Genomic DNA, 12,148 nt, shown 5'->3' on the forward strand with positions numbered 1-12,148 from the left:
ATGAATATCATGCAAGAATGAATCATTAGCAAGAACACTGTTATTAAGGAATAGATCTTCAATTCACCAACTGATATATAAACATTTATTGAGATATCTGTTCTGCTTTGGGTTGCTTCGTTGAGTCCAAATCTTTCTTCATACGTCTCCATGCCACTTCCCTTTGGAGGTTGCTGCTGGACATGTTCTCAGAAATCTTTGGAAAAGCCGATCGTCTTCCCTGAGCCTTGTCTGGCACTGAGAAAGCACAGGAAAAGAGGCCATGTGCACATTGTACCCATTGTGCAACCTCATCTTAGTCTCCTTTTCCTTGCCACACAAGTTGTGAGGGGAAAAGGGGAGATCCCACTTCAGGGACTGCTGTTTCTGGAAGCATGTGGTATGCAAGGGAACAGGTATGGAGGGGTTGAGGAAGCATTACTGTTGGGCAGTACTTGGAGTTAGCACTGACAAGCCAAAAGCATTCAGGCTGGGGCTGCTTAAGTTGGCTGGGCATCAAGAGAGGAAGACCTTGGTCTCTCAGTGTCATCCATGGGTGGGTGGGCTGACCCACTGCAGAGCAGAGCCTTCAGTTGGGCAGAGAGAAGAGGGGCTCTCCTCCCCAAAGAGTTCTTCATCCCTGAGGCGGTGGCTCCACAGGGATGCAGGAGCTTGAAGGTATCTTGAAGGAGTCTTCAGGGACTATGGCTTCATGACCAGTCCCATCAGCAAGCCTGCAAAGAAGCTAGGGAGGCAACCTAAAGCTTTTCCTCTGCTCGTGGTCCCCAGATCTTCCTGGTGTCACAGGTTAGAAAGCTTTTTCTCCCCTTATCAACAGGAAGGTTTTGGGACCTGTGGCCCTGCCCCCACTGCTGACACTTGGATCTAGCCAGCAACAGAGTGGTTAATTGCTGGCCATTCCAGCGTGATTGTTGAGAGAGGTGGAGTAGGGTGAGGGTGGAAAAAGGTTTTCCTTTCCTTCTCTCCAGGGTTGGGGTAGATCCTTCGCTGACCTGGCTGCAGTGTGGAGGAGAGTCCCTGTTCCTTTGCTGGACAAGTGGAGGCACTTGGAGCTCCCTTTTTTGGGTTTGAACCCCCCACCAACTCTGGTGCTGTTCAGAAGAGGGAGAGAAAGGTTTCTTCATGGTGCTGGACCCTTTCTTCTTTTCAGTAGCTCCTAGAGGATGTCATCGCTACCTTTAGATTCGCTGCAGACATTTCTGAGGACCGACTTCAGTTTCAGAGGAGTTGCAAGAAGCCATCATCCCCCTCGCCTATCGCCGTTTTCTTCGAACAAAGGACAGGAGGGGACTCCACGAGGAAAAGGTTCCGACTCATCCCTTTCGCAGCGACCAGCCGAGGCACTACATCGCCACCTGCTGTCCGTAAGTATAATTGCTTTGAAAGAGGGTCCAGACCGTTCTGGTTTAGGGGTTTGGTTATGGTGGTGTGGTCTTGTTCTGGTTTGTTCTAGTTATATACATACATACATACATGCATACATACATACATACATGCATACATACATACATGCATACATGCATACATACATACATGCATACATACATGCATACATACATACACGCATACATACATGCATACATACATGCATGCATACATGCATGCATGCATACATACATACACGCATACATGCATACATACATACATGCATACATACATGCATGCATGCATACATGCATACATACATGCATGCATACATGCATGCATACATACATACATACATGCATGCATACATACATGCATACATACATACATGCATGCATACATGCATACATACATACATGCATGCATACATACATACATGCATGCATACATACATACATGCATGCATACATACATGCATACATACATACATGCATGCATACATACATGCATGCATACATACATACATGCATGCATACATACATGCATGCATACATACATGCATGCATACATACATACATACATACATGCATGCATACATACATGCATACATACATACATGCATACATACATACATGCATGCATACATACATGCATGCATACATACATGCATGCATACATACATACATACATGCATGCATGCATACATACATACATGCATACATACATACATGCATGCATACATACATACATGCATACATACATGCATACATACATACATGCATGCATACATACATACATGCATGCATACATACATGCATACATACATACATGCATGCATACATACATGCATGCATACATACATACATGCATGCATACATACATGCATGCATACATACATGCATGCATACATACATACATACATACATGCATGCATACATACATGCATACATACATACATGCATACATACATGCATACATACATACATGCATGCATACATACATGCATGCATACATACATGCATGCATACATACATACATGCATGCATACATACATGCATACATACATACATGCATGCATACATACATGCATGCATACATACATACATGCATGCATACATACATACATACATACATGCATGCATACATACATGCATACATACATACATACATACATGCATGCATACATACATGCATACATACATACATGCATACATACATACATGCATGCATACATACATGCATGCATACATACATACATACATGCATGCATACATACATGCATACATACATGCATACATACATACATGCATACATACATACATGCATACATACATACATGCATGCATACATACATGCATATGTATATAAATTAAGAACTGTTATCCTTTTCTATACATTTTCTAATTAACGTCTTTTAAATTTAAAGCGAGGTGGTGGTTATTGAGGAGGATCCCTTTCTCTAGTCTAGATAGACACTTTGGTTTTCCTCTAAACTAAAACACCTGGCCTCCCCCATGATGTCACTGTGGTCAAAGCTCCAGTGGCCAAAGCAGCAGTCTCTCCATTTGGATGGGTAGCCCTTGCACACACACTACTTCATCTTTCCGCCTTCTGCCTTGCTCAGCACTCTTCATTCCCATGGCCCCTCCTTGCCCATAGTAAGGGAAAGCAGCACTTTTCTACATGTTCTGACTTAGTGCTTAGTGTTTGCACCAAGAACACAAACTAAACACCTTCGGCACAACCCCATCAATCCTCCAGATGTGGCAGGGATGAGGGATACTAATGCAGCTCAGGTAGCTTGGCCTCCAGATTCCTCCATATTAGTGGTATCTCACCTTACTTGGAGGAGAAAGAAAATACTTAAATAAAATTAGGCAAGTTACACATTGAAAAATCAAACAATTGTAGCATGAGCATCTGTAGGGTGTTGCACACCAGGTACCCACTAAAGCTGCTCTCTCCCTCCCCCCTGCAACCAGAGGACAGAAAATACAATGAAAGATTCATTGAGATAAGAGCTCACCATCAGGATCAGAGCAGAGGAGTGAGAAGTAAAATAATCTTAAAAATACTTTTCCCCCACCCTCCCTTCCTTTCAAGTTCTACCTCCTCCCTCACAGCGGTGCAGGGAGATGGGGAATGGAGTTAATTGTTATTTCTGCCACTGTCAAGAAGAGGAGTCCTTCCCCTGCCCATGGGGTCCCTCCCAAGGCAGACTGTCCTTCATCAGTTTCTCCAGTGTAAGTCTATCTCACAGGCAACAGTTCTTCACAAATTGCTGTCACATGGATCATTCTCCACAGGTTGTAGTCCTTCAGGAACAAGTTGCTCCAGCATGGGTTTCCCACAGGTCTTACTAGGAAAACCTGGTCCAGTGTGCACTCCTCTCCCCATGGGTCAGCACCAGGTTCCTGCACCAGCACAGGCCTCCCACGTGGTCACAGCCTCCTTTGGACATTCCCCTGCTTTAGCGTGAGTTCCTCCATGGGCTGCAGGTGGATCTCTGCATCTCTGTGGTCCTCCATGGGCTGCAGGGGCACAACTGCCATGCCTCACCATGGTCTGTACCAAGGGCAGCAGATGCCTGGAGCACCTCCTCCCCCTCCTTTTGACAGACCTTGGTTGTTCACGTTCTCACTCCACTCTTCTCTCGCTGCAATTTTCCTCTGTCCAACAACTTTGTTTTCCCTTCTTAAATACATTATCCCAGAGGCCTTACTATCACTGTTGATCAGCTCAGCCTTCGGCTACAGTGGGTCCATTCTGAAGCTGGTTGTCATTGGCTCTACTGGATGGGTAGAATGGGGAAGGTTTCTAGCAGCTTGTAACAGAAGTCAAGCCCGTAGCCTCTCTGTCACCAAAACCTGGCCACAGCATCCCTTGCCCAAGTCTATCATTCCATAACTCCACAGTAATGTCAAGACTCTTTGGTAGCTGCAGTTCCTGTGGGCCAGACAGAGCTTCCCAAAGGGTTTTATTAAGTCAAGGGCACTGCTGCCATGGCCAGAAAGGAGTTTCATGCAAGACTGTTGTTAATCGCTGGTGTTATGCTCCGAGAGTTCACTGGTGCAGCCATCAGAAATTTTCCCCAGCCAGGGCACCCAGGAGTCACTCTTGTAGCAGCAGAGGTGATCTAGCAGGGTAAAGGTCACCCTGGGAAGCTGGGAGGGTTTCCATCATGAGGTACCTGGGAATTTCTTCCTCATCTCCCAGGGCCAGAAAACAACTGTGATTTCTCTCCCATTTTTAGCATGACATCTACTGCTGCAGCACCAGTGACAGAGCAGCTCAACATCCTCAGCTCCCCCAGACCCCACAGCACATGAAGAGCATGGCCACAGAGCTGTACAAGCACTGTCCCATCTGCCAGGACAGCCTGGGAGGAGGCCAGATACACACTGCCAGGCCTCCAGTGCTTCTGTTAAGCCTACATCCTGCGGTGGGCTGAGAGCAAACACGAGTGTCCCCCCTGGAGGAGGAGGGTGGCCTCCATCCTGCAGCTGGTGGTCTGAGGAGCTTGTCATTCCACCCCATGGGGCACCATTGGATGTGTTCCACCCAAGCTTCTGGACAGTCAGCTGCCCCCAAGTCTCCACAGGCCTGCAATAGCGCTGCCATCAGCTGTAGGGCCACTGCCCTGGGGTCCAGTGAATGTCTCCCACATGCAAGTCTGGGTGTCCCTCTTCTATCTTTACTGTGTTGTCTCTCCATCGCCTGTTGTTGTGGTTAATCAGCAGCTGGGGCAGCCTTAGAGGATGCCAGGTGATGCCTAAGGATTTTGGTGTGTTTTTGTAGATTTTTACAATCGTAGAAGTTACGTGGATTCTCCTAGGTTGCTCACATCTTACAGTGAGTTGCTAAAGCTCTTTCTCCCAATTTGTGAGCTTTCTCATGCCCTGCCAAGGCCATGGTGTTTGCGAGAAGCCACCTGTAGACAGCAAGACAAAACACAAGATGAAGGCCTAGAGGTGCTGGAAGATCTCCAAGGGGCAGTTCTGAAGACCCCTATGGGTGGGGCAGAGAGGGAAATATGCCAGTTACTGGAGAAGTTATAAAATTGTAACCTTCCTGGTCACTTGCAGACCTTCTGGTGTGCACCTTAGAACATTCTAATAAAGGTAACCTATGTATCTTTCTCCATTAAACTGTTTTAGAGTGTCTATTTTCACAGGAATTGATTAGGCAAGACAGGAAATCAGCAGCAGCAGCCAGGTAGCCGCACAACCCATCCAGGCTACACCCTACTGTGGCCTGGATGAGGAGGCTCTGTTCCAATTGCTCCTGCACACACACACACACACACACACACACACACAGAGAGCTCTGACCACCAGCTTGGTGCCACCCTCAAACACCAGCTCAGTGGGGAGGCCTGACACCGAGTTGGCCTGGGGACAGCCATTCAGCTCAGGGGTGGGAGGACAGACCTGCTACTGCCCCCAGCCCTTATACCTCTCAAGGAGGTCTCCCAGACCAGCTCTTCCTGGGGGTCTCAGCAATGCCCATTCTGTCCTACACGTGTAGCTGGGGCAGCAAATGTTCACCTGGGGTGACACAACTAGCTCTGGAAAGGAGGGCCAGCAGCTCCGAGGACCCTTCCCGGAAGCCATCTCACATTGATGACACTGGGAAGGTGCATCAGGAGCCAGCTAAATCAGAGCTGGGCTGCAGCTGGTGCACACACCAGCCCCTTGTGGTCCTGGGTCCCCAAATCCATGCACCATTTAATAAAAGAAAATGAAAACATGAAAACTGCACAAAAGACCTCAGTATTACTAACAATGCTGGTGGAGTTGCTCTCCCCAGATGTGCTGCTTTTCTCCTCTTTTGCTATTGTTTTGACCACCATTTCCTCACTTGTTCCCTGGGCATTACAGGTGCTGGGAGCACTGTTGGAGAGGGGGTGCATCGATGCAGACCCTGGCCAGAAAGGGTGGAAGGTTGATGCTGGCAGATCTGTGCCAGGTACTATTTTGTTGCTACCCCTAAAAGCAAGAGTTTCCTTGCTACAAGTTTGCATTTTTACAACTGATCAAAGGGCAGCTATTTCCTGTCGGGGTCTCCAGGGCCAGCCACTGCCCCAGCACCCATCCCTCCAGGCTTGTTCTCCACACCCTCTGCCCCACATCCCAGGGCTCTCCTCTCCTACCACCCTGCATTGGGCACTGCAGCCTTGCTATGGCAGCGTCCAAATCCCTCCTGCTGCCTGGAGTCACCACTTGGTGCTGCTCTCTGCAGCCCAGGCTTGTGCTTTGCCAAGACTGGAGCTCCCAGAAGTTCAGCAAGGGGAAGTGCACGGTCCTGCCCCTGTCTCCAGTGCAAGAGAAGTGGGTGTGTGTGCAGAGCATGCAAACAAGTAAAGAATGGAGCAAATTACGAATATCGTTTATTCAAGCCTTTGCCTTTCCTTGTCTGGTGAATAAAATGTAAAGTGGGAAGAAAGGGAGTCATGGTATCTGGGAAAAATCCTACAGTAGGGAGCCAGCAACAGTGGGCAGCTGAGGAAGAGGGCACTGAGAGCAGTTCCCTACTACTGGTGGAAGCGATTGCATGAAGGAGTGACTCAAAAAGGACAGGAAATTGTCTGTTTTATCTTTGCAATTTTTTGCATTGCTGAATGTCACCAGCCACCTCTCCTGGGAGAAAGAGCAGGTGTGTGTCAGAGGAGCCAGGCCACACATGCTTGCTTCAAGTTGCTCTGGCAGCTCAGAGAGAGCAGAGAGGGACACAAAGTCATTTCTCTGGGAAACAGCTCTAGAGGCACTTGAGTGCAAGCTCTGGAAGCACTGCAGATGTACTGTCTCGAGTTAGGTACAGTCTGTCGGGATGTGAAAAGCATCACCAAGGCAGCACACTCCCCCTGCTTGCAGTACACACACAGCTGTGTGCAGGAATCACTGGCATTTGCTCCTGACCAAGGAAAGAGTCAGTATATCAGGCAATGTGAGTCCCAAGGAATGTAACCTGCTCTTTTGTGTCTGGATTTAGTGACCAAGCACTCAGCTGATTTGGCTCCTGGGGCCTGGAGAAGCACATGAGCAAATGCACTTCTCTCCTCTGGTGTGAAGCTGGTTTGATGCCTTATTACTGTAATTGCCAAATCCATCAGTCATTGCAGGCTGTCTCCAAGACCTCATCCCTTTTCACCCTCTGCTCAGGAAGGATAGCCCACCTATTTTGACAATGCTCACAGAAAAGTGCTTGGGATTTGTTTATTCTGCACTATGTCTCTGGTCATCCTTGTTCCTCTCTTTCTTAAAAGGTAAGCTCATCTGTGGTTGTCCAAGGTTTTGATTTTTTTATTATGGTTTGTTTTGTTTGTTTTTGGTTTTCCCCATTTTTTTTCGTTCTTTTTCTGTTAATTTGTTTTGGGTTTGATTTTTTTTGTTTGTTTCCTAAATGGTAGTCACATCCTATCCCAACTCTTATTTTCAGAAGGACTTGTATCTGTTTGTATTATGAACTTTGTTAGAGTTCCGTGCTGGTCTAACTGAGTTCTGTAATCAGTTTTGGGAAATTTGTGGATCTTACAGTGCTGAGCACATTTTTTTTAAGAAGGAAAAGGTATGGTTGTTTTTTTTTTAGCTTCGTTGGTTGGTTGGGTTTGGGTTGGGTTTTTTTAGGGGGGTGGGTGGTTGGGGAGAGTTGTTTTTTGTTTGTGTTCTTCTTTTCATTAAAAGTGAGTAATTTTACCTTTCAGAAACTGATTGAAATGTTTCAAAAGAAATATGTTATTATTTGCTTTAAAAATGTAACTTTTTTTTTTTTGAGAACAGGAATTTATAACTTCAGGTTGGGCAGGATGCCTGTGGGTATGAGGGTGAAATGATGGTCCATAAAGAATGACTGAAAGAAAAATTGTAACTGCTTACTTAAATCTGTTGTTTTGGCAGATTTCCATCTCTATTAATTCATAAAATTATTATTTTGATGTGCTTTTATTAAACATAATTCTAGTATGTATAGTAAGAAACCATCCAGGTACTGATGGCTATAAGTTGCAAACATCTAATAAAAATGCTTAAAGGCTTCTGTAGTCTAAGGTGTCACTTCTCACCAAGCTGTGTCCTGAAGGCTCAGCACGGTACAAACAAAAACAGGAACTGTGTGATTATTCCAAAGCATGGAGGATTGCAATCTAGTAGTAAAATGTTTTTAAGTGAGAAAGTGGAAATAGCCACAATTCTGAAAGGTGTTCCATTTTCTACTGTAGGTCACATACTTTTATTACTCCCTTACAGCTGAAACATACATGCCTGCATCAAATGTAAGTTGACTGAGTATTCCAAGTGTGAAGGATCATGTCGTGTTACTCATAATTTATGCATAAAACAGGATTATCTTTTTAAAGCAAAGAAAGTGGTCCACTATTTTGGAAGTGCAGGGTCACAGTAAACTTCCCTATATGTGATGCACTGCACTATTCACTCCACACTGATAACTCCTCATTAGTTGATCTGAAGATGCAAAACATCAGTACATTTCTCTGTTAGAGAGCTACATTTCAGCAGCCTAACACAGCAGTGCTATTGCAGAAAATGTTACTCTACCTTGCTAAATTAAAAACCTTGCTATCTTTAAGACACTTCTGTGCTACTTGAGAAGCTGAACTAACGAGTAAGTGATGGCAGCTTGTTATTATACAAGTCATTTTGTGTGCAGCCCCATTTTGAGACGTTGTGTCTCATGTAAATACTACCTTTTAAATACTGAGTAATAACTAATGCATTGGTGGGGATGCTTAGTTTCTCTGAGCACCACAGGAAGGCAAACTGCTTCTATAAAATATACAAAGCATTTTTGTTAGGTACTTTTACCAATAGTTTACAAGTATGCAATTTTACAGACAACTGCTAAAGCAGAATAAACAAACTTCTGATTGAGCCAGTCTATATTTGACCTCTGCTTTGTCAATTGCTTTTTTTTTAACTTTAAAAAAAATAAGAAAAATAAAAAAAGAATATGAAAGCCCTGGGAATTTTGCAGTTGAGAGAAAAAAGTCAAGATGATTTTCACATGTTATGAGTAGCAGAGTGTTTTAACATTAGCTCCAAATTAATTCCCCCCAGAATTTCCTGACCACATGGAAGTCATAGCCAATATATCATAACTAACATTACTCTCACATGGTGCTGAGTTGTTTCAAGAGAGTTCACAATAATTTGTCAGCTTCCGAAAACTCCTATAAGGCTCTTTGACAAGTTGTGACATGAACTAGCTAAACCCAAAATAAACCTAGCACATTAAGAACTTGACCATTTTTTTTCAGTTCTTTCTGCAGCTTTCTGCTTCAACCTGACTTCAACTTGCAATACTGCTAGGAGCCCTGGTTATGTCATTCATGTGAGGTCATTGCAGTCCTCCTTCCTGACGAACATTGCTGTGCTTTTATATCCTTTTCTTAACATGAGTCCACTACAGTGTCCATGTTCCACACAGAACACAGTCAGACCTCCTAATTTCTTTGCTCTGTACAGCCTGATATCAGGGTCATTCTCTGGCCATGTGGTTTTGGAAAGCCCAACAAAGCCAAAGGCTAACTAAGGACAGAGTCCTTCCTCTGCAGTTTTGGTGGGAATGTAAGTGCTCAGCTGTATGGGACAAATCCATACATCCAGGGTATGCTGCAAGTGAGCTATCCAGCTCACAGACGTAAATGATGAAGTCACTCAGCCTGACTTGGTGTACCCAGCTGGTGCAAAACAGGTTTTCTTTGGCTCATTCATAGTACAGAATTGAATTTCTATGCTACACTCATTTCATGCTTTCTCACAGTTTTGCTAATTTAGATCAGCTGATCATATCAGAACACAACTGGAGATCTCTAGGAGCAAGTCCTCACAAATTTCTTGGTTCAGTTCCATACAAGCAGGTGCTGTTTCTGAAACAGAAGTATTGGCAAGAAAGCCTCAAAAGGCCAGATTCTGGTGCCAAGATGAAATTTCTCTGATGTGCGCTAGTTAGGCTGAGATGACATGGTTTTAGATCTGTGTAGCAGAAAGAACCAACAGTGTTGCTTAAACCAAGGGTGTTCCTATATATGGAGTCTAAACTTCAGTCTCAGCTGTGTAGGACTGATGGAACTGCAGTGATGTGTGTTATACTGATTGGTTTACTCCACAAAGACACTGTTGAACAGGTGTGAGGATTCTTGTGCCGTGATAGAGTACAATGTAATGTCACTGATAATTTTGTGGTTGTTGAAGGAGCTGTACTTTTACATCTCATAAAAGTTAACAGACTAGAACCAGATCTTAAAGTCAGCTAATTTATAATCTTTCATTCTCTTAATTACAAGTCTGAAGGTTGTATTCACTTGAGCTCTTCATACTCACTAAGATGATGCACTGAGTGATATAGTTTAAAAGATAACAATGCAGATGATGCAAATTGAAAGAAGATATATGAGGAAGTCCTTTGCTTGTACTAACAGATCTTTTCTTCCATATTGGCTAAAAAATGCCGTATGTGCAGCTTGCAGAGATGGGAAATTAGTGTAAGGTCCCTGTCATTGCTATAATATTTAATAGCACATGCACCAGGGTCTGCTGACTCTGAATGCTGAGACCATGCTGAGGTATTGGATACGTGTGGAGTCTGACAGGATTGAATGCATTTGGCATGGCACGTGCATGTTTATAGGTGACACTGCTCTGTGATCAAGACTGCTAGTGCCACTGATACATTTAAGGGAGGCAGGCAGAGTCCTAGGAAAATCCATATTTCCTGCAAATTACTGTCTGCTACAGTAAGTTGGTATACATGCTTGCCTCTTAAGGTTGACTTTTCAGTTCAGTGAACTAGACTTCATATTCAGTCACTAATCTTCTATGTGCATTCAGTGGTACAGCTCTGAGGCTGATCTATATTGTTGTAGACACTCTGCAACTGTGGAGCTGGGCCAAGCTTCTGAGAAGCCAGTAGGCTCCAGGAAAACTGGAGTTATTTCTACGCACATTTGCTGATAGTGATCTGGGCTAAATCTTGAGGTATTAATTTTTCTCAGATTTCACTGGAAAAAGTGGGAAGCTTCAGAAAAAGCACCTGGGCTCTGATATCACCAGTACCTACTCGTATTGTATTGTATTGTATTGTATTGTATTGTATTGTATTGAAATAGCACTCTGCATGTGGGGAGGGATCCAGAACAGACACAGTGCACCAGAAAGTAGCACTCATCTGGTCTTTGGGATGACCACATAGCACCTTAGAAGTCTTCAGCCTTGCTCCAGCTCAAAGGGCTTTCTGATGGTCTTAGGGCAGAAGTTCCTGTTCCAGGATTCATGCCCTTAAGGCACTGTCTTTCCTCTGGTTTATTCACCTTAGGCATGGAGGAGAACTTGAGATAGTGATGGTGGTAGGATGTACAATTTCATTTGTATGTGACAAGCAAGGAGTCTCTCTAGCTCTAGGCTTTGATTATAGTAGTTCAAAACCCTTTGCAGCACTTATGACATGGTTGTTTGATGATGCCTATTGCCCAGAGATCCTGTATAATCTAATTAAGAGATCAAATCTGACTGAGACAGGTAGGGCTGGCATTGACAATCAGTAGCACACCAGGGAATGCAAAAGGTAGACAGGAGTTTATTGCTGTTTTAGAACTCTGTCCTGAGAAAATGTTTCCTAAAGAAAGAGTTTTGCTTATCAAGTACTTTCTGCATTGAGCAAAGCAGCTGATAAGAAGGCTGAGACCAGAACCAGATGATGCGTTTGGAAATACAAGTCTTCTTACCTGGGACCTGCAATTAAGTCAGTAAATTGCAATGGAAAGAGAATC

At 44.3% G+C, this 12,148-nt stretch overlaps 1 protein-coding gene across 1 annotated transcript in view; it reads left to right on the forward strand.

Moving 5' to 3' along the window:
* Window positions 1-7,551: 7,551 nt before the first annotated feature.
* The window catches only part of LOC139684397 (neuronal acetylcholine receptor subunit alpha-7-like), a 58,557-nt gene continuing 53,960 nt past the window's right edge, over window positions 7,552-12,148 (forward strand). Inside the window, exon 1 of the mRNA XM_071580310.1 lies at window positions 7,552-7,630. Coding sequence (XP_071436411.1) covers window positions 7,552-7,630 — 79 coding nt within the window. The remainder of the gene's footprint in view (window positions 7,631-12,148) is intronic.

Source organism: Pithys albifrons, chromosome Z (assembly GCF_047495875.1).
Source record: "Pithys albifrons albifrons isolate INPA30051 chromosome Z, PitAlb_v1, whole genome shotgun sequence".
Taxonomy (NCBI): domain Eukaryota; kingdom Metazoa; phylum Chordata; class Aves; order Passeriformes; family Thamnophilidae; genus Pithys; species Pithys albifrons.